The 23735-nt window shown below is 40.5% G+C and overlaps 1 protein-coding gene across 9 annotated transcripts in view; it reads right to left on the bottom strand.

The window, feature by feature from the left end:
• The window catches only part of FARP1 (FERM, ARH/RhoGEF and pleckstrin domain protein 1), a 195022-nt gene that overhangs the window by 37996 nt on the left and 133291 nt on the right, over nt 1-23735 (bottom strand). For 7 of the 9 annotated variants that reach the window (XR_014618984.1, XM_084298530.1, XM_084298524.1 and 4 more), the window contains 7 exons: nt 19028-19142; nt 17713-17860; nt 14929-15024; nt 14256-14419; nt 12830-12898; nt 12018-12093; nt 9996-10236 (listed from right to left, as the gene is read on the bottom strand). Coding sequence is in view for 8 of the 9 variants with exons in the window: in XM_084298530.1 (XP_084154656.1) it covers nt 9996-10236; nt 12018-12093; nt 12830-12898; nt 14256-14419; nt 14929-15024; nt 17713-17860; nt 19028-19142 (909 nt within the window). In the remaining variant the exon portion in view is untranslated. The remainder of the gene's footprint in view (nt 1-9995; nt 10237-12017; nt 12094-12829; nt 12899-14255; nt 14420-14928; nt 15025-17712; nt 17861-19027; nt 19143-23735) is intronic. The other 2 variants (XM_084298526.1, XM_084298527.1) reach the window with 1 other exon arrangement.

Below are 23735 nucleotides of genomic sequence, written 5' to 3'. Positions count from 1 at the left end.
TGGGATGTTGCAGGGCTTCTGGCTTATTCTCTCAGACTTGCTCCACAGCTACTTAAGCCAGGGGATGTTTTGCCAAGTACTGCAGGCTTTTGACATCCAGATCCCATTTACTCTGCTTTAAGGGCAGCTGAGTGTTCTTTAAACTCCAGTCTGCTAGCTGAAACCCCAAGCTGTTGCCCCTCGTCCTTGCATTACTGAGCGTACTAATATGAAGGCTCTTCAATATGAAACTATCAGCCTGAGCTGCTGCTGCTTTAGCCACCGTAAATCTAGCTTCATTTTCCATACTCACAGTGGTTGCATACCTCTAACTTCTACCTAAAAGTTTTGGCCAGAGAAAGACACGATCCAAAATGGCATGGGGGAGGAGAGCTCCAGATGAAGTAGCAGGAGTTTTCCTATGTATTTTGTTGCTGACTAGAGTACCTCAGAGACTGGAGAAGAGTTTAAGGAGGGTGTCCATCTGTTCTCTTCCCTGCTGTGAACCAGGCATGGCCACACTGCTGAGCTAACAGAAGCAGGGGATGGGGATTCTCCTCTGCTCTCCTTCAGTGCAAGAATAACCCCCCACTGACTTCCACAAAGACTGGAGGGGGACCAGTTCATCAGGCTGCCATCCTCTTGCCCATTAAACAGGAAAAGCTGGAGTGCTGGATACAGTTTGTTAGGAATAAATATCTTGAGAAGTGGTTATACATCAATTAGAAATTCATGTACAAACATCCCTGAATGCAGTACTAAAGAATATGGGGAGGAACGGGAAGGAAAAACATCTCAGGAACAGATGTGATTTCACAAATAAGCAAGAACCCTGCCTGGCATGAAGGCGAACATGGCAGGGAGAAAGGTTTGCTCTGAATACACACCTTCAAAAGGTGTGCCCATAGCAAAAGTGGCACTGAGAGATTTGGGAGAATGGTGTACCTTCTCAATGAACCAATTTCCTCAGATTTAGGACACGGCATTTGCCAGCAAATGGACAGAACAATTAAACCAGTGACAGTTTTACAGCAAAATACCAGTTAGAATGAGTAAAAGCCTTCAATACAGGTAAAAGTAAATTAAAAAATAAAAAAAAAAAATTAATTCCATGCATACACAGTTAAATGGCTTGACATGCTTATATTCTCATTAAGCTTGGTGTAGGTTTAGTAGCCAGCAACCTCTCCAGTTGGTAAAGGTCCATGCTTTATTGGTATACTGCAGTATTAGACAGTGGTGAGTGTGAAATCAGACAGTAGCTGCTGGTAGCTTACATCGGGGCATGCTTGAGTCTTTAGGACAAAGAGTAAAATTTGCAGCCTGGGAAGGAAATGGGGTGAGCGGGCATCAGACTTTGTCTGGCCTTGATCTTTCCAGAGAGAAACAGAGCGACCTCTAGAAGGGTTCCCTACTGAACCCAGGGTTAGGGTTAATTTATTTTTGTTTGTCTTTAAATCAGGTGGACATGGTGCTACAGCAGAACTGAAACCATTGTGGGTACATGCAGCCCCCATGGAAGCTCATGCCAGAGATACTGTCCGTTTCCACAAGACATCTTCCCAAGACTGCAGTGATCCTGCTTACAGGCTACAGCAGGCGGACTCGGTCCCTGCTGGGTGCAGCCTTCATTAGGAAATGAAGGGCAATGCAGTCATGCTCAATGGAGCTGAAATGCCCTGGAAAAAAGACCTTCTTCCCCCCTCCCTCCGCTCTTCTGCTCCTCAACGTGCTGTGGTTTCTTAGCTCGTAACCCACAGCCTGGGGGCAGAGGGGTTGTTTCCTCCAGATCTGAGATGAGGAGAGCTCTATGAGACAGGATCACTGTAATAAGAGGAATTAGGTACTCCCAATACAAATAGGTATTTCTGCAGTAAAAAAGGACATCGAGACAGCGCTCCAAACAATGCAAGGAACAGAAGATACACCATGCTTTGAGGATAAAGACAGAACATTGAAAAGGCTTTTTCTCCCAGAGAGGTACATGCTGACAAAACAGTGCATACAATGAAACAAAAAATGTTTCTCTTTGAACGGCGTTAAACAAATGACAAAAATGAGAATGAAGTCCCCAGCATTTTCGATTTTGAAAAAATTAATTTGGACTCCTGAGACTTGCCAAAAAAATCTATGCATGTGCACACACAGAAATCAAGAAAGGGCCGGATAGGTGAAACACAGCCAAGCTTATGAACTTTTGTTAGTGGGTTCAGGTGAGTTTCTTAGCAGGAAAGGGGAAAAATAAGGAATTCAGCTACTCAGAGGTTTCAAGTGCCTCACAGAAAAGCAACAGGCATGAGCACTAACGTCCACTGAGCTAAACAGAAACCTACCTCTGATCTTGCTGTAAACCATCAAAGGCAACAGGACAACTGTTTTCTTCTTAAAACAAGATTTGCAACATCTTAAAGAAAGCTTCTAATCTAATTTTAACAAGCTGGAAAGCTCTTGAATCAGAAAGCATTCATATTTCCTTCAACCTCCCATGTTCAGTCGGTGACAGCTGTATCATTACTGGCTTTAGAGCTAATTTTTATCAGTACGATCTGTGGATTTTTATGGTTCTCAGGGGCCAAAACTGTACAAAAAATCTTCCATAAAATTACACCTTAAAACTCTAATAATTCCATAGCAAACTAAATATTTACCATCATGTCATGCAAATTTATGATCCTAAGGTCTTTACCTCCTTTACTGTAATAACAACAACATTATTTACACTCCTACTTGTGGAAAACACGCCTGTGAATACTCAGCTCAGCCAGACACACAGGCTTTCCAAATTTCCTAACGTTTAAAAGAAAGTGCTCACTGCATTTTATAAGAAACAGGAAACAAGCATATTGCTTATCCTACATTTGTGGACCACAGAAGTAGAACAGAATACAAAATACTCTAAGGAACTGCTACATGCCACCCAAACTCGGCTTCTTAAACAAATTATGCCTTTGATTTTTAAGCAAAGTTTCGTACTTTAAAATATCAACGGCACTGCACAGCCTGACTGTAGGGAAGAACACAGAAGATGGTTTTGTTCAGGATCCACATGTTGCACAAGAGCTGTTTCCCTTATAAATAAGTAAATACCATGCACACCCTTGTCTAGGCATAACTCAGCAACTTGACAGATTACTGAAATAGAATAAGAAAGACTGTGTTCATTTTAATTTCCTGGAATTTATGTTTCCTTCCTTTCCAGAACCTGACAGCACTGGCAAGAATTTTCCCTAGTGCAGCTTGACTGAAGCAAGTCAGCTGCCACCCACATTCGAGAAAACTTAACTCAACGGTGTCATCTTTGGGACCTCCAGATGGTAACACCGTGCATCAGCCACTTGCAGTCAGAAACCCCCAAATCATCATCATCAAGTAGGAGACACCAACAAGCAGTTGGTATTTGACAAATGGAGTGGTCTCCTACCACTCGTCTTTGACAGCAGCTAACAAAGGAAAGGGGTATTTATTAAGAATTTTTCCCGAATATTCAAGTTCTCTCTTATGCTTAGGGTCTTTCTTAGCTGGTACGGAGAACAGGAGTGACCCCCTAAATGGAGAGGAAAGATAAGGGCTAAAAAGCACAGAAGCTGCCTTAAGAAACTACATCATTCAGAGAGATGTATGTTATTGGAAAACTAAAGAGGGCTTTGGCTTCCTCCACTTTACACATGCCTGAACACAGAACCTCCTTCCTTCATACTCACTGCCCCTTCCAGCTGGTGAACAAGGCCTACAAGGTCTTTGGTCTACATCCTCGTCCACAAAGGTAAGTGACACCCAGCTGCAACTACTTCACGCGCGCGTGGAAGTTGGGAAGAACTCAGATTGTTAATTTGCTCCTCGTCATTAGACGTTAGATTGCTGCAATTAAAATTTCATTCTAAAGTCACCTCTGACAGCAGTCTAATGCCTCATTATGACAAATGAGACTAGTTAAACAAACATGGCATTTGACACGATTTATAGGCCAGACATCCTTACTTGTGTTGAAGAACTGTTCCAGAAATAGCCACGCTTCATGCTAATTGCATATAAATCATACTGATGAGATCTGAATCACTGGTTTTCAATACTCAAAATCAGGTCTCTTCCGTCCCTTCAACCACCTGACACAATTCCCACTCTCTGAGCAGGACCTTAAGAAACTACTGGGGCTTTAAACTCTGGAAAAGACTGGAAAACATGGTATTCCAAAGGGAACTGTAAATAAACAAGGCTAGACATTTTTAGTGCATGCAAAATATTCCCTATTCTTCTCCTTGCCTTTGTCTTCTCATCCCTGAAATCCCCCGGAAGAAATTCCTAGTTGAGTATGGAGGCTCTGCATGTTGGTGTGTTTATCATGGGGCAGAAGAAGAGATAATTTGAAACATCTCTGCTTCTAAGTGAAGAAAAGAAGGAGCCATAAACAGGTTTTAGATCTGTCTACCCCGTTTTCCAGTTGGCTTTCTCCAGTCTCCACCAAGTAATTGCATGTACAGATAGAGAGGCCAGACAGGAACTTCTGGCATGAAAGCAACTGCTTCAGAAGGAATACAGCTGCTTCAGCTCATAAAAGCTGCTCCACAAACATCTGTGCAAACAGAAACCAGTCACACAAATATTCAGGGGGAGAAAACGGGTCCTGAAGCAGTCTGGTCTAATGATATGAGCCCTGTTTAGGGAACTCATTCACAAAAGATTATTTTTTACCCTTCACTGGGTTCTAATGATTATGTTCAGCATTGCCGAGGCTGCTGGAGAAAATCCTGTCTCATTTTGCCTGCCCTTTAGACTTAACCTGGTAGATTGATTTCATATTTCAAATTAGCAACATGCAACTCCTTCATTATGACCATTCATCTACTTCTTAGCTGATCTCAGCTCCATATAACTCATGTAATGTACATGCAAATACAGCAAACTTAAAAATGTTCAGTTACGCAGCATTTTTCATAGATGGAAAATTCTCTTACAGCATTTCTTTGATGCAATTTGCATTTAGCATGCACTACGATGGTTAATGGGATGGTACTTGTTAGGCAGGCCTATGAGGGATGGGTGATTTGAGACAATGCTAGTACCAGGCATAAATCATCCTCAGAGAACACCCTTCTCTCTCATGCATAAGGAATATTTTCACTATGGGAATGTAGACTTAAACCCAAAACAGTACAGTCTGGGCTACTCAGATATCAATTATTCAAAACTATACCTGCAATATCCCAGGCAGAGCCTGGCTCCCACATCAATTTGCCACTGTTACATTTTCCGGGATCTAAACAAATTTATTTCTGGATTTTATATCCCAGGTCACTGAGGTAAGCCAGATCCCAGAAAGGCAGATAGGAAAAGAAACTCCAGGAGTTCCCAAGAGGACACAGGATGTTTGAGCTGCTGGTGGGGTGCAGATAACCTACAACTGTCTGACATGATTTTTCTCATTCATTGTAGCAGAAGGCTGAATGTGGTCAAGTACTTGGAAGAGCATGTAAAGAATCAGGGTGCCATGTATCCATAGACTAAATTGCTAGCTACCTCTGCATGTTATTTTGGGACATCCCCCTATGCTGCTTTCGCAACTAGACTCCATATTCATCCAAATATGTGGACATAGTTGGTTCAGCAGTTCTGGACAGGCTAACCAAAGGCTTCCTCCATATCCTTTAGAAGGACAGGGGATGGGTAGCTTGGGACTACTCATTCAGAGTAGATGCAGTTCCTAGATCTTGCTGATTCAGCTCCCTCATTTGTAGCAACTGCCTAAGGATATCTGGATACTTATGAGTGTGGGATTTAAAAGTTAATTCTTTTGAATAAGAAATTTACAATGGTTAATCAACAGTACCAGTAGCAGCACTCCAAAATCTACTGGAATTGACGGGAGAATTAAATCTTTTGCTTGGCCTACAAATACCTCTTTTAGAATTGAGACACAGGTGTGCTGAGACCACTGCCACTGACCAGGGTATGCATATTTACCAGTGCCTGCAAGGATTAACCTGAACTGATAGGCTCCTCTTCTGATGTGTGTTTTGTGAACTAGAACAAGAGTTCCCCCATCTCATCTGCAGTCTTGCCCCAAAGGCTTCTGTTCTTTACTCTAAGGTCCTTCTGCCTTTGTCCCACGGAAACAAACTCCCAGATGCATTCTGAGGAACCTGATCCTATGTGAAAACGTCAATTTGAAACTTTTCTCTTGCTTACCATTCTTGGCAACCACCCAAGATATGAACCACATGTCTGGGAGAAGAATTTGGCCCACAGACTGTTTTTAATTAAATGCTTGTCTAATGATATTAAACTGAACTTCAGTGACATAAGAATGCTGCAAAATGCTTAATCCTAAATTAAATTATTTCCTACGTAATTTACAAACTTTATTCCTTCAAACTGGAAAAATTCCACATGTCAAAATGACAAACTCTTAAACATCGAAAATTGAAAAAATGCCAGATGACAGTAAATAGTTGCAGAAAAATCCTCATGATTCATTTTTGAGGATAGTATTGAAAAGGAAAAAATAAAAAGCTGTTGAGATACTTTATCAGCAACTAAGCTATCTCTAGCTACTAGCAGATTTAAATTTACAAAAATTATAAATCCATTACCTTTGTAGGCATGTGAGAGAAGAAAAGCAGGCCAGAAAACAGTATTTGAAAGGACGCAAAAAAGTAAACATCTGTTATAAAATTTGATATTCACTTAAATCCAAACATTATGAAATCTATTCACGTTTCAGTGAAGTACCAGAAACAAGATCGCAAATCCTTTTGTTGAAAACCCATTGCTTGAGCTCTAACTTCACTGGCTAACAAAGCAATTAATGCATGTGTCCAGATTGCTATTACTTTACTGTATCATACAACTGCTGGTTCTTTTGCTGTACATGCAGCAAAAAAATCAACAGGAGACTCATGCACATGCTCTCCATGCTCACACTATGTGTTAATGAAGGCTTCGGCTATCTACATATCTCCTTAAATATTGCAAAGTTCAAGGCAATTATTTTACAGCTATCCTAAATCCAAAACACCTTCTTTTAGAATAATATACAAGCAAGCTTTCCCGTAATTATCAGGCTCCCTGTTTCTAGAGTCATGCTTTTAACTACAGGAATAAAGAACCGTGTTCCTTGTCACCAAAATATCACTGTCTAAAGAGATGCTTTAAAACAATTCCTGGTCAAAAATGAGGTATCTAATCTTTAAAAACGACCATACTAAAGTAGATGAGCAGATTAAAAGTTACATTTACACAGATATATTTTACTGCAAAAAAGTAAAGCAAGACAAGCCTAAACTACCGTAGGTATCTTTTTAAATATCCTTCACTCAGATTCAACTCTATTAAAATGTGCATAGACCAAGGCATTAGAAAAATTAAAAAGACTTTGTATTTTATTATTTTCTTAAAAATGATCTCGAAAATGGTATACTGTCTAGATTTACAAAGTCCTGCAACTTGTTCATCAGTACTTATGTGGGTGGGTCCACCACTGCTGCATTCACGTACAGCATGACGTGGATTGCTGCGAGTGACCTGCAGTTCTGTTATCGCTGTTCATCACCTAACACGCTCAACTTTAATTCCCTTCCCCCACAAGAACAATATATAAAAGTTAAAAGTAAGGCCAGTGTTAAAGAGCACATCTTGCCTCCCAGCTCTAATAACTGCAGGATACTTTCCATACAGGAGACCTTTCCTTTGCTTTTTTTTCTTTTAATTAACTCAGAGAAACTAGAATCAGATTTTTTTTTTAGAATACAGCCTTAATTCTCAGTACTTTTAGCTTGTGAAAAGAAGTTTACTTAGAATTATCCCCCCTGTCTTTTTGCACATGTGCCAAAACCTTGCCACTCTACGTACACTAGTGAAAACAATCAGCCTGGACCACAGCTAGGCCCATCATTCTTTGTGTCAGGGAATGAAAAATTTATGAGGTGGCACTATTAAAAAGAATAGCCTATGACAGATTAATTGGATCCTGTACAGATTGTACAGATAAAGACTTTTCAAGATCAAAGCAAAAAAAAATTAATTAAAAAAAAAAATCAAACAGCCACCATCTCCAACCACCCCACCAAAAATCACCCACAACAGAACTTTGATGTCTCTGTGAATAATACCACTGAAAGAATGAGGGGAAAAAAGACAAAACAACTCTCCTTCAATTAATCTTTATCCCACACTGATAAAGGGTAGAAAGGATTGCCTTGCAAATAATACTCATACCACTCATAATTAGAGCTGTTGTAATCTATTTTTTTTTCTACTTGAATTTTGTCTTTCATCTTGTTCTCCTTCTTGTTTAAGGAGGAGTTTGGACTTTCAAAATCTCCATCACCAAATCAGACTGTGAAAATAGCAATTTGTTTTTTATTCACTGAATAAAGAGCCAATAGAGTCATTGTTCCTGCACAGATGACTAATTTGTATCATCAACTCATCAGTCGAGATTATAAAATGGGTTATGAAGATGAGTAGACTAAACACATTCTTGCTATGAAAAGATTTGCCACCGTTTTTCGAGATTTCAACAATCCTTGGTCTTGAATACCAAGATGCCTGCATTTGGCTGTAAGTTTATTTTTTTTTCCCCTAACTCTATTGAGGCACTCGTAATTAGATCTCCTTATACAGGAGAGGAAAAAAAAAAAAAGTACTCGACATACAAAAGAGCACAATGTACCTAAGCAATATCATTTTTGTTTGTTTTGTCAACGTAACTAGTCAAGTGTCAAAGAAGCTACAATATATACCTAAAATACGACTTCATACAGGTTGAGTGTATGAAGTCTTACAAAGGTACCTAAATCAGTAATGATTTTCCTCTCCTCCTGCCTTTCAGAGCAGACAAATTACTGTTAAGATTCACTGAAACTTATCCTTACTGTATTCCCTTTCCTCTGGCTGGTTTGTATAGAGGTAACGTTTGAAATAGCCCATGCTCTGAGTTTATTACCAGCCACTCTTCACGAGCCCCACGGTATTCACTGGTCTCGTATGCCTTGCTGCCTAGCAGCTGAAGACCTGCACACCATCTTCATCACTGAGGCCAACAGAAACGTCCTCCTCCACCTCCTCATCAAGCTGAAGGCTGCCAAAGGAGTATTTGTTTCTGGGCATGGGAGAGGAACTCAGCACAATGGGATTTCCGAACACCAGGGGGTGAGTGAAGGGGTTAATGATCTCGGAGTCAGAATCACTAGATTCTGTCCCACTGCTGGTGGAGCCCTCCATCACCTGGATGGCAGCCATGTGGTCCATCACACCACTGGCATGCAGCGACTGCATGGCTGGGCTCTGCTTTGACTGTCCCCCCGCTGGCATACCGTTGGCCATCATTTTGCCTTCTGGAGAAGACATCTTAGCCACCCCGCCTCCTTTACAACGTCTCTCTGATCTGTATTCCTGCCCAGGGGTTGAGGATATCTGGCTCAGGATAAATGGGTCTGTAGCTGACTTGTTGCAGAGATTTAGGATCTTCTGTGCATGAGGCCGCTGCGAACCTGGAGAGTACCTGCTATACCCGTGGCAGCTACTGGCATGGCTGTCCTCCTCCCCAGTTCTTGCCCTGCAGTCATGCCCATTTTCTGAGACATAACCCTGAGAGCCTGTTCTGCTCAGGCTCATGTTAGGGCTTGATCCTTTGCTACTGGGAGGCAACGGAGTGGCCAGTGGGCTACGGCTCCCTGGCCCTCTAAACATTTCATCAACCAGTGAGCTGTGCCTTGGCATCCTGGGGCTTCCCCCAGAGTAGAAGGAGAGATTAGGTGGGTTGTCATCAAGGTACTCTTCAGAGAGATACTGGGAAGACTTTATAGAGGCTGAGGAATCCCTATAGCTACTCCTATTAAGATTTTCACCTCTATAGTGAATATAGGCACCACTGGTCAAATCACCCTCATAATTGTCATTTGTTTGGGAATATGACCGGGTTATTTGTCCTCTGAGGAGATCATACTCGCTATCTACGTCACTGCAGTCAATGAAAGGAATGGAGGTGCTGCTGCCATGAGCAGCCCTGGAAGCTGGACCTGTGCTTGGTTGCTGTGACTGAGGTCTGTTCTGCTGAATCCTGTCCTTAGAGGCCTCCTCTTCTTCCTCCACAGTTGACACCACTGCTCCGTCCACCTTTCTGCCTTCTTTGGGGCTCTTCTTCAAGGAAGGGCTCTTGTGCTGTCCATTGTCTTCCGTTGAAGCTTTCAGTTCCTTTCCTTGCCGGCAGCTCTGCACTGCTGCAGCATCATTGTCATCTCCATAGGCAAAGCTAGAGCTCTGGAAAGATAAAGAAGGATGGCAAAGGGTAGAGAAAGGGAAGAGGTTTGGGAGGGAAGGGGTAAGGAGGGAAGGGAGCCAGAGGGAAAGGGTTATGTGTAATTATGCACCACAATTTTGCAATACATCTTGCAGCAACACAGGAATCTCTTGAATGCAGAAGAGGTAACCCAAGATTCAAAATGAATTAGAAAAAAAAAAAAAAAAAAAAAAAAGAGGTCTCTGATCCTGAAGAACAGATGATGGGGGAAAATACGTAAGCTGAGCAAGGGAAGAGAAGGGAGAAAAAATGCAGCAATATGTAAAAAGGGGGATTTGAGGTGTTTCCACACCCTACACCAGCCACTACGAACATCAACCTGTTCACACTACTCTGAGAAGCTGGAGGGACAGAAAAGATTAACACTTAAGACAAATTCTGCACAGCCTAATTCCATATACTGAAAATGCTTTAAGGTACATGTGTGGGCTTTTGGAGACCATGCATTCAACTCCTGGAGCACACCTGCCACTGGTTTGGGGGCTGGCTTTTCTGCCAACAGAAATATGCCAGTATCTGAGCAATAGTTATGCTCCATCTACCTGAGCTTGTCTTAGCAATATTAAAATGCTAAAAGGTATTTGGCGTGGGCTGAATTTATAGCAGAATTCTCTGAATTTCTTGGGTTTTCAGGAATGAAAGGGTCCGTGAATATCAAAAGGAAGCAATGCAAGGAATGTAAAGTGCAAGTAACATTCTTGAATATATTAACTTAGTAGCTTGCACCTGGCATTTACCTGCTCTACCTCATGTAAAGTTATGCGCTAAAAGGTTCATCTCCACAAACACAGATGAATTCAGAGAAGCATTGGTAGGTGGGAGGTAATAACCCCAGTAATCTACTCAGAGAAATGGAGCTCCTCTGGGGATTGTCCTGGCAATTGCTCCATGGTTGTGTGTGTCTGGGGACACCCTTACTAGAGGGATCCGAATTATAGAAGTATTTTCCACTAGTGGACTTTCATCCTGATCAGCCAGGGTGGAACATGATGAGGCTGCTGGTATTACCTGTGTTTCTGTGAGTGTTGTTTTCCGTTTGTTTTCACCTATATGGCTGGCTGCATGTATGTGTGTGCATGCATACATATATATATATATAATAATAATATATACATATATGTATCTGGTATATGTATGTTTGTTTGGGTGCCTATTGTAAATACATGCTCAGCCTTACTACTAGCTGGACCTGGGAACTTGCAGCTTTGCCTCTATTGGGCTACCGGATTTGTAAACTCCTAACACATAACTACTATTAACATCAGACAAACACATTTGGTATCTACCAGAGATAAAAAAGGCTTAAAAGGTCAAAGCTGCATTTTCTCTGAGGAAATAATTCATCTCATCCCTTGTTAATACAACAAAATATTTTGTCATTGGCAGCCCAGACTCCTCAGTGAAGGAAAAGAATTAAACTTTTCTCAAGTGCAATCACCAGCAACAACCTGAGAACCCAGCAGTAACACTGTGGGCTGCAGTTTTTCAGGTGCTCATTAGTACAGCTCAGACAAGCTCACCATTTATGCTTGTCTTGGTGTCTGGAAACAACTCTGTTCCACAGTGGAAATTAACGTATTCCATTTGAAGAACCTGAACACCTGGGGCTCCTGAGCTTCCACTTAAGTGGCAACTGAGCAGAAATGTATGTTCCTAGAGTTTCAAAACACCTATCTGTGGTGTGTAATGTAACAAGAAATATTTAAAAGGCACGATGAAGGGTTTCGTCAACATCACTGACTTGTTTTGGCACCTCTGTATGCTGTTCTGAAGGCTGTGTTGTCAGACTCCTGATGGAACGAATCTTGCTGTGCTTCCTGGAGATAAAAGGAAAATCACAGTAAGAAGCCATTTCAGTTTTCCCACAAAGAAGAATCAAGACACATGCCTCCTTGAAAACAAAAAACTTTGAATAGTGGCTTTCATAAGAGTTTGCTCCAAAACAGATGCTCCTTTCTGTAATGTTTAAACATGCTACGTGTTGGAAACATACCACTGTAAGAAAAGGGAGAGGCACTGAAGCAGAAGTGGTCTATCACTAGAACATGAGTCATTAGCTCATCAGCAATAAACTGTTGTCATGGTCTTTGTGGCATTTTGGCCATGAATTTTAGCTCACCACAAGCAAGACGAGTTAAGTTCTCCCTTGAGGTTGGCTATACCTATTCCTGTTACCTTCTCTTTTATTCTCAGGTGAATATGTTTACTTAAAATCCATTCATATCCCTTTCTGCTAACATATATTAACCAAATCCCACTGAAGAGGGTGCAAATCAATATGAGAGGAATTTACCTGCAATGGAAGGGTTTTCACTGCTGAAAAACAAATTGAAGACTATTGATTTTAAATAAACTATAGGTTATGCAAACTTCTGCCAAAATGCTCAGGACCAAGGGGATATTATACAAATGACAAGCTGTCAAACCAGCAAAGAAGGAATTTTTTACTTGTACTGGCACTAAGCTCTTAGAATATAACTACCTGGAAGCCACTACTTTTCTTTAAGTTTTATATATATATGTATTTGAGTAGCTCATTTATTTTCCTCTCACCTTTCAAACTGTACTTTTTTGTGCCCTCCTTCTTTAACATAGTCAAGTACTTGCTTCTGAGTCCGTCCACTGGAAGAAAACCACAGTTAAAATTACTAATCTGAGATAATGAATTTGTCACATTTAATAAAATATACTACCTGGTCATCATAAACATGTATGTGGTTAGCACAGGATGTCACAACAACCAGAAAATTATTTGTCACTCTCAACAGAAACTTGTGTAAGATCATAAGAAAGGAGACCTGGTCATATACACACAGATTGTTACCTTTTTGCATGTTACCTTTTTTTTTTTTTTTTGCTGTGGAGGTACTTTACGATGTGATTTCAGATCTGATTAAATTCAGTTCTGTGCCCTTTACAGAGTACAACATTACTGGGAAGTCACCACAACAGAAAACAAAGTAAGGGTTAAGTTTTACTCTCATGAATAACAAACATTACTGAATCCTTTCAAGAGTTAAACACCATCCTTTCCTCCTACCTGCAACCAAGATGAAAGCTTCTGAAATGTATTTCATAGCTCAGTTGCATCAACTAAACATATTTTCTGCAGAGATTTAGGCTGGAACTCACACTTTCCCCTTCTGCTACATGCCATAAAAACATAGTGAGAAAGCCCAGCACTTCCTATTGTGCAAGGATATAAACTCCACAGGGAACTGAGAGCAGTAAAGGAAACGTCCACCTCAAGAATGTTCAATAGAGGAAAGAAAACCTTCCTATTCATTACAGGCTTTCAACTAAATTACTGAAAGGTCTGAAAAAAGTAACCATGTGTATGCAGCACAGATCACTGTAAATGCAGGATGTGGGCAAAACCTGTTCTCCAAACCAGGAGGTAGTAGAATGCATCTGCATTTCTCTATTTATTCTGGCAGAAGCTTAAAAAATTAATAGCTTGTTTACGTTAATATAGGTCTTTCTATCTTAATTAATTTACTCTGACAGCAGGAAACAAAGTGGGAAGAGAGAATGGCCATATCTACCATGTATTTGTGCAAGGCAGCTATGGTGTACTGACAGTTTATCTCAGCAAAGAAGGGGTTTCTGGTTGCTCAGTTTATATCAGCTTCCCAAAGAAGCTGGCACATTAGCCTCTCTTCTAGAAGCAGAGGGTCTGAAGAGTTACTAGCTGGTGTTACTTCAGACACATTTTTTTAGTGTAAAACCAGCTGGAACCAACAGATCTCGTATCTTACCTCCAGAAAGCTATGTTATAACAGCTACTATGAAATTAATACAGCCTTTTTTTCCCAGTGTTCTCTGCACTATTCTGGCTGAGAAGGTGCAATGGAAAACATAAAGGAACAAGTAACTTCAAGAAGGGAAGCTGAAAGTGATAGGTTTAATCCTAGATCATTATGGAAGTGACTTTGAAATGGGGAGGCAACGAAGCTGGAAAGAAGAAAGGAGGTCTCACCTGAACCTAAATGATGAACCTCTAGAAAAAAGAACAGGCTTGGGCTTTGGTTTAGGTTCTTCAAACAGCCTGAAAAAGGCATGATGCTCCACACAGATCTTCCAGAAAGACTTGCAAAAATCTCGACTGGCCATAAGGAATTCCAGGGTGTCCTGGAACGAACTCTGAAAGTTGAGAGAGCATTTGCAATATGAGCAAGCAAGCAAAACACGTTACAGAGACACGTTACTTACTGGTGAAGCTGGTGCTATATTACAAAAAGGGATTTTTCACGACTCATTGGCTTTCAGGCTTAACAGGCTCTATCCTTCCTTTTTTGAGACATCACTGACCTGCCTGGCAATATCACAGCTATTGCTTAAACCTCCTTTTCCTGACAACTATGACAGAGATAAAGCAGGGCTCTTAACAGTAATGTGAATACTATAACTTAAGAACCCCGATATAATGCCAGAGGCACAGTCAGAAGAAGACTCTGACGTTCAGTTTACATTTCCTTAGCTGGGATTGCTCACCTGAGATGCCAGTTTGATGCTTGCAGTAACACACCAGCAACGAACAAAAGCAATTAATTTAAAAATTATCTTGAGGTGATAAAAACTTGTTTGATCTGCAAGTAGAAATTTATCAAACAACCTTTTGTCGGCTTCATACATTCCTGACAAGAACTTACATTCACATCAGGTCGTAGTTTGATAAGGAAACGTTTCCTCTTGAAGCTCAGCTTTCGAACCTTAGCCCAGTTGAAGGCATTGATCTTGGTGTGACCCTGCAGAGGACAAAGCCAGAAGAGTTAGAGCATTACAGACCTGAAGGGAGAAATCAAAACCACTACAGAAAGTTTGCCATACATTAATCATCTATCACTTCACTTGCAGTTATGGTATTTCTTATCTTTCCTCCTTTGGTAGTGCAAACACCCACAGACATTCTTAACCATAAGCATTTGTTGGTGTGACTGAAGGCAGGAAGTTATGGTTAAATTCCTGCATATTTATAGGACTAGGTCCACTGACTAGATGTGAAAGTATATAATCCAGTATCATTGTGCAGAACAGGGTAGCCTATTTTGCCCTTTCATAGGGAGCAATAAAAATAAAAGGGAACTAAATAAATTACCTGTTTCTGAAAGTCAGAAAACACTTTTTTCAAAAAAATACACAACAAAAGCTAACTGTAAGCCTGAGAGAATTTTTCTCCTGAATACTAGTAATTCCCAGACACTGCATTATTAGCCCTATGCTCCAGAATCACAGAATGGTCTAGGTTAGAAAGGACCTTTAAGATCACCTAGATCAAAGCACCCTGCCATGGGCAGGGACACCTCCCACCAGAGCAGGTTGCCCAAAGCCCCATCCAGCCTGGCCTTGAACAATTACCCCTTGTCCTTTCACTACATGCCCTTGTAAAAAGTTTCTCTCCACCTTTCTTATAAGCCTCGTTGAAGTACTAGAAGGCTGCAACAAGATCTCCCCACAGCCTGCTCTTCTCCAGGCTGAACAACCCCAGCTCCCTCAGCCTCTCTTTGTAGGTGAGGAGTCTCTACGTTAGAATTGGAGGCATTGTTTTAAAATATTCATTACACCAGTTTGTTCAGCAAAGACTTCAAGACATGTATGCCTACAGCACAGCGCAGACGTTTCAAAGAACAGCGACTAGAGGATAGCTAAATGCAGAAACCCATGTTGATTTGGGCACCGTCACCAGACAAACGTAGGAGTAGTGACAGTGTGATGATTTCCGCTAAGTCAATCTGCTGTCTAAGAATCTGATAACTAACCTCCCTTACAATATTCAGCAGCACCAACACTGATTTCTAAATAAACGTCAGGTTTTAAAGTAAGTCTGTGCGCCTACTGCTTTTGCCATTTGTGAGGGAGCCTTTATTTTGATTTTATACTGATGTTGTTCTAATGAGGTCTTTACATTTCGATTTCTCTCAGCCATATCCATGATAAACAGATGAGCTTAAGGCTCACACCCTATGAACTGCCTGAACGAAGCCCTAAGCTGAAGTGCCAGGCTCCAACTGCTAGGTCAGAGACCGACCTCAGCTTCCTTCTCAGCTCTCAGTCTTGGAGCTAGATCCAGCAGAGTTTCCCAGCTCTTCTGAAAGTTCAGCAAAACCCTCTTTGAAAGTCTCAAAGACTTTACGACAAGAGGAGACAACTGAGTTTTAGAGCTGTACAAATCAGGCCTCGGGCCTTCAGCCCGAGGAAGGATCCCAGCTGTCTGCTGGGACCCAGCGAGGCCCACGCTGCTTTGTGTGGATATGTTCCTTCAGCTCCTCAATTTGTAAAGCTTTGCAACTCATTAATTCAACTGATGAAAATACTGTGGGGGAGCAGGGAAGGGCCTGAACATACAATTATTTGAATTGTGGGCATTTCTAACAATATCCTCATGTTCTCATGCTTAAAGCTATGCTCTGGTTTTGTAGCCATACTTGGTTTTGTAGCCATACTGCCAACCCATTTAGGGTTTTTACTTTTTTTTTTTTTTTTAGATCTTGGAGCATTTGGGTTAGACATTTCTGGGTCCATTTGTTGCTTTTTTTTTTTTTTTTTTTTTTTTAAACAAGAGGACTTATAATTATTTTTCAAGGTTGGAAACACTGTACTACTTTAACTGATGTCAATCTGTCAAAATGAGTAGTCTTTTCTGATGCTTATAACAATGGACATTTTAAAGAACTGTTCACTTACTGCTTTTAACACAGTATAGAACGAGGCATTTAGGATGCTAGTAGACATAAGCTCATCTGAAGTGAAAGCAGTTTACACCAGCTGACTATCTGTACGTCCCCAACTGTAAAAGCCCAATTTGTTATTAACCTAAAGGGAACTGGAGAACAAAAATTCAATAAAATTGTTAATGATGGTTCATGAACATGTACTAGGCTCAACAGGGCAGGAGAGGAGAGGAAAGAAATCTAAGGAAAACTACTTTGGGTCTTTTAGTGAAAGAGGCAGAATTCATGCACTTAGCAAAGGCAGAATGGCCAAGAATATTGTAAAAACTTTGAAAAAAAAAAAAAAAAGAAGAAAAAATAACACCACAGAAAGCTTGTATGTACTTCCACCATCCTTCTCCTTGTGCTCCATCTGTTTTATTTGTCACTGCTTCACAACCATTTAGTATACACCATGCCTGCAAGACCTGCCTGCTCCTTTAAACAGGAGGTGTCAGCATGACCAACTTGCATATTGTGAGCTGTGGATCAGTTTGCATTTTGAACAGCATATCGTGGTTGAAGATCAAGTTCTAGCCTGTGTGTGTAGACAAAGTAAAAGTCCCTGGAAGTTAAGGACCTAGTGAAGCTATAATAGGTTTAAGGTTATTGTTAGAAAAAAATTGGAAATTCCTGATTTTTCTTGGTTTAGATCTTGAATTCTTTTTGCTATAAGAGATTTCTCTGCTTTATAAAGTGCATTGTCAAAAGCCTAGCAGCTCTAACCTGAAACACCAGAATGCCTGTGTTGGCTACAGCCAGGTTGATTTTTGTCCCTTCCCTGTCCTTGGCTGGATGCAAGCGTATTCCATACATCTCCAGCCGACGGGCAATCTCCAAAAGCTGGAAGTCAGACTCTGCTGGTGTCTGTCCCCTTGAGAAACAAAACAGAAAAGACACACAGATTCTTCACACCTTTTAATAGAGATCAACAGGTCCTCCAGAGAACAAAGAGACATTTTATCACAGAGACTGAAACCTGTCAGGGGTATTACATCTCTATGTTCTTTCTACCTCCACAGACTTTTTATCAGCTAGAACAATTTCATCTTAGTACAGACCAATACAAAAAAAGTCCATAGATTTTACAGTCTAGAAATTTTCTATTAGAAATTATGATAACTCCAATTCTGAGACACCTGAAACACTTGGATTTAGAGCCATTAACAGAAGTCACTCTTACTCTATTATTTTTTCCACTGAAACAACATTTCCTAAATAAATAAATAAATAAAGTCTGTAGGGATGTTGGTCATTGTAAAAGTGAATGTAATACCAAAATGAATGTAAAACAGAGGACATGAGTATCTTAACATAAATGTTGGGAACCCATAAGCACTAAATTCCTCAAAACTAAATAGTGCAAAAGTTCTGATTATTACTGCAGTAGAGCTCCCTAGCACTCATATCCAGCTCCAGTTAGTTCAAACTGAAACTGTTCCAGTCTTGAAGTGTTTTCAAGTTTCAATAGCACAAAAACACCTCCACTTTTGTATGTCTTATTCTTTATTCTTTTCTAACTCTATTTTTTTTCCAGCCCTTGGGACACCAAGCATTGTCACCTTGAATGCTGTTCCTCCAAATCCCTAATTCTGCAAGCACTTTGTGCTTTTCCTAAAACTGTCATTAAACCTCTTCTTCATCCATCTCTAAATACAGCATGGAAAGTTGAAAAGACAACATTCGATGTCCTTGAAATCAAAAAGTCTACTGTCACAAGTGTCTGACTGATCAGTCATCATTTGCAATCATACCTGCATGCACAAAATCATCAGTGAAGCATTTTGGATGAAATAGACTGTAAAATAATGACATGCTTGAGTGAATATCAAAATCAATTGCTCTTTAAACATCTTGTTATGATGATGGGATAAAGGCGGCTGTAACCTTCAGGAAATTCACAGTCTCGGACGTTTTTTGAGAAGTAACCTTTGAGAAATCCAGAAGCTCAAATCTCTTTTGTACTTACAATCTAGCATGTATTTACAGTTAGAATTACATTAAAAGAAAAGAAGGCTGATAGTAATTAAAAAAGTCTTACATGTGATTACGGTGAAATTCCATGATTTTGTCTTCTAGTGCTTCTTGCTGAGGTATATACTTGTTCTTCGCTAAGTGTTCACGATCTATGTTTTCATCAAAATCCCCAATCTCAGCTGTGGAAAATTTTAAGAAAAGTCTATTAAAACACTCAATTAAATCTGAGTTATTCAGGCTGGGAAGAGGGCAGAGAAGCAAACACAGGTTGCTGTAAGCCATGCCATGGTTTCATGGCTCAGACTCCCACTATTTTATCTTCCAGGCATTCCTCCCGTCTCATCTGTGTGAGTACCTGAGATGTGAGAAACAGCCCAAGGACTCCTCCAATCCACCACAACCACGTAAGTAGATGTTGGATGTCAACTGAACAAATGAAGCCATCACAGTGCTGCCTTGACTTGCGTGCAGGATAAAATGGGATGACAGGGAGAACAGCATTAACCCAGCAGAACCCACCCTGGTGGTGCTCAGGTGTCTTTTCACAGAGCAGCCAAGTACAAGTTTCTCCCCGTGCCCATGCCCCATGCTGTAATCTTTGGGGGGAAATCTAAAGAGAATGTTTTATTTACGTGTTTGAATGAATGCATAAATTCAGCGGGTTACGAAACATTTGTCTTCCACTAATTTTGCAGCAGTTTGAGACACATTCTGTCTCCCTCCTCCTCAAAGTTGCTCCCATCTGCTGCAGTTATTCAATAATGTGTGTGCAACAGTATGTCACACCCACCTTCCACTTTGCAGCCCATTCAGTGAGCTTTCCTTTTTTTTTCAGGGGGTAGGGGGCCAGGCAATCTGTGTGTGGGTGCCAGATTACTATCTTGTTGCCTGCTATTCTTGGAATGCTTCTTAAAAATCTTGCTATTAGGCTTTTCACAGAGTGAGGTAGCAGCCGCTGCCTGCAGACCTGCCGGTGTAATACAAACGAAGCTACAACGAAGGCTGCTACCTTAATAATGTTGGTGAAATTAAAACGCAGCTCCCTCAAATTAAATCCAGGCTGCAGTCAGACGTATCGTTCTGTGGCTAACGCAGGATATCACAGACCCAAGCTCAGATCCTTGCCTCATCCTCACCTCAGTTCTGCCCATGTAAATGACCTCTTAAACCAGTTCTGTCCAAAATGAGTTGGCTTAGATAAAAGAAAAGTTTAAGAAGATGCTTAAAACACTGCAGCTGATTTCCAACAAAAGTTTGCCTGTTAGCAGTTATACCTGCAAATGTGGAGGGGGGAGCAATAAACTCATGTAGGACAAGGAAGATGAGGACCAAAGCATCTGTGAATGACAGAGCAGTAACCTTTCAACCCAAATAGGCTGCAGAGGTCAGAGGTGGGGAAGAGATGGTAACTGAGATTGTTTTATTTCAATCCCCTTCCTCATCCCATCTGCTCCTTGAGACAAGTGGCTACAGACACACCACAGAGAATTTGAGAACTCTCTTTTGTAAAAACGTCCCTCTCATCCCCATCTCTGAAACAGCTCTATTCCAATTTTACTTGCCTCCAGTGACTCAAATCTTTGGGGAACATTTTTAACCCTCACTCAAAAAATGCAGGTTTCTCCTCTTTACTAAGGACATAAGCCTGCCTAGATTTGCAACCCCTCAAATGGCATGGATCTAGGCTCGTTCAAATGCAGTTCACACCTTGTAGATTTCTGCACGTAGATGTACTTACACCACCTTCCGTAGGGGTTTCTTTGGAGCCAAGTGTACGTACAACTTATTTCACCACTACACGATTTCTATAATGTTCTCCGCATTTGTCAACTGCAAATCCATTATCAAAATTGTCCTCTGGGCTTTCTAATTGCTTCTGAATTTGTTCTCTCTGACCTCGTACTCAGCATCTTTTCCTTCATCTCTCCCCAGATCTCCTTCTCCAGCTGAAATTTCTCTCCAGTAGCACTCCCTCTAGAAAAATAGGGAGCTGTATTTTGAACATTATCAGCCTTGCATATGTCTTCTTTAAAATCTTCCTGTGTGTTTTAGCCAAAGATTGATTCCCACTGATGCTCCCATTTTCTTATCTTGCAAGTGCTTTACACCACTCTCTGTATTGTCTGCATTAGAACTTCTGATGTGTCTCATGCTTTATATTCCAGCTTTTTCCCTTTAATCAGTCCGTCCTACAGATTACACATTTGCTGTATCAAAGTGTCCTCTCACTTCTGACACTTTCTACAATGCTTTTAAGGTGTTTTTAAACACAATGTTTCAAATATAAATCTCATTCTGTAATATACATGCTAATTTAACGGAAACCTATTTGCTGTCATATTAGATTTCATAAAAAAATAACAGGCTATAACATTGGCATAAGCCTGTATACGTAAAATAAAGGTGCTTGGAATCAGATATCCCCCATGGAAACTGCCAGGAGGCACACATTGATAAGACACACAATACCTCATCTCCTACATTCTCAGTCCTTCCACTTTCATATCATTACTCTTATCAGCTGCCAAGTTTTATTTTTGTTGCAGACAAATATGTAGTATTTTTTAGCTCCTAAATAATAAGCCAGAGAGAAAATAAATACAAAAGACAGCCATGTGGGTAAGACACAGCTACAGACTCATATCAAAGCAAATTTTCATAGAAAAATGTTCATGAGACACAAAATGGATGAATAAATGAGACAGCCACAAAGTTCAGGCTCAGGTTTTTATCAAACATTGTCACACAAAAATGGGGTAGGTAAAAAACATCAAAAAAAGTCTAAGTTGCAGTCAGGAGATGGTGAGGGGAGCAACACCACAGGGGCACCGTGAGGCACCACATCCCTCTGCCCAAAGCATCAGGTCAGATTCTGTAGGTACTGTCTCACTTCTACATATGAATCTTTTGCCTCTCTCCTTCTGACAAGAGGGAAAAATTTGTTGTTTTTTTTTTTCAGTACAGAAGTATCTTTCCTTACGCTCCAGAAGGAGAGTACTACCTGATTCCTAAAATCACAGTTCAGAAATCAATCTGCACATCAAGCTCACAGGTAAAAGGGACAAAGAACTAAAACTATTTCAAGAGCACCGTGATCATTTCCAAGAATTGAGGAAAATTACTTGATTCAACAGCATAATGCATCTCAGCAGCACAAGAGCAATGGTGGTAATTTGATGCTTTTGTACACTTTAAAATTAAGGATTCTTGTATGCCTGCGTGGCCATGTTGGGGAGAATGGCCAAGTGTATGATGGAGGAATTTTGAAAAACACTCTGTAAAACTTAAATTTGACTATGCAAGGATGGGAAAGGGAAAGAGAAGGCTTGTAAAAGTGAAAGGACATCCTGTGATTTTATCCTTTTAGGCTGTTGCTTTAGGAAAACAAGCTAGTAGTTGCACTCAGCAGCTGAGGCACCAGAACAGTAAAGAATTTAACTGAGTAATCAATAAGACTTAAGACATGAACTAAGATCTAAGTAGAAGTCGTACAGACAGTAACACATACAGATCAGGAGAGTTCAAAAGAGGATGATCATAAAGCAGTATCGCTATGACAGACACGTGTATTAGGGTATCCTCTCCCCAACATCTTTCATAGGTGCACAGACATCTAGTAGGAAGACCCGCCCTCCTAGAATGCAGTGTAAGAAGGGATACTCAATTTCCCCAAAATGATCAAGACATTTTGTCCTTGAGACGAGAGGAAGTTAGAATTAGCTTAACCAAGGAAAGAACTACAGCTGGTGTACTGGACACCATAACAGGCAAAACTAAGACACAAAAAACTTGGTAGCTAAGGATTACATATATATATATATATTTAAGGCTGCTGCAAAAATACTCAGTTTTCAAATGGTTTGAGGAATACAAAATTTCATAGAGGCTGCTGTACAGCCCTTTATTGCTCCTAAACCACTCTGGGCAGTGATGACCATGGCAAAAAGAAAACCATGCAATACCTGCCTTTCCAACAGCACTTGATGAGAAACTAACCTAACACTCAGACTATGACAAAGGATCATGAAATTTATTCATCACTAAAGAACTTCCAAACGCCTTTGTTGACTGCAATTTCAACAAAACAGTATTTCACTGGAAATATGCAATACTGAATTGTACAATGACCATTCAAAACAATAGTTTATTACGACCATCACACACGCTATTAAGTGTTTTTTCCTACTCTTACTCACAATAAAGTCTTGAAATGGAAAACATACACTGCCTTTCAAATGATTTTGAAGCTAGAAGAAGCTTCAATATGGCGAACTAAGTTAATGCATGAGTCTACAGACCAGTCAAATTGGTATACTTTGCAATTAAAAAGAAAAGCTTAAAATCTACTCCCCTCTCCCCCCCCAGTTTCCTTGTGCCTTAGTAGGACTTAGGACTGTGCCTTAGGCTGGCATTCTAAGCATGTTTATTTACTACATTCTCTAGACAGCACACAGATCTCCAGGAATTTGAATGCTCTGCTGACATGGTACAAGGCTAAATATAAATAATGATGCAGGAATTCAGGAGAATTCATCTTGTTTGTTATTGCCTGCAAAGTTTGCTTTTAAAAGGATTCAAGGCAGACCATCAAACTTGTGCTTTAAAAATGCAAATCTGGTGTCCAGGAGCTTGATTTTATTTATGAGAGTAATTTTTCTGTATTTTAATGCTATTATACAGAAATATAATAAATTATCCATATGGCTTAAGCCTGTCTCCCACCAGCTGCTAGCAGGTAATGCAGCAAAACACGCCCAACCAATTTATCCTGT

Source organism: Netta rufina, assembly GCF_964035555.1.
Source record: "Netta rufina genome assembly, chromosome: 1".
NCBI classification, from domain to species: Eukaryota; Metazoa; Chordata; class Aves; order Anseriformes; family Anatidae; genus Netta; species Netta rufina.
Note: the sequence above shows the minus strand (reverse complement) of the source record. Positions and strands in the feature narration are given on the sequence as shown.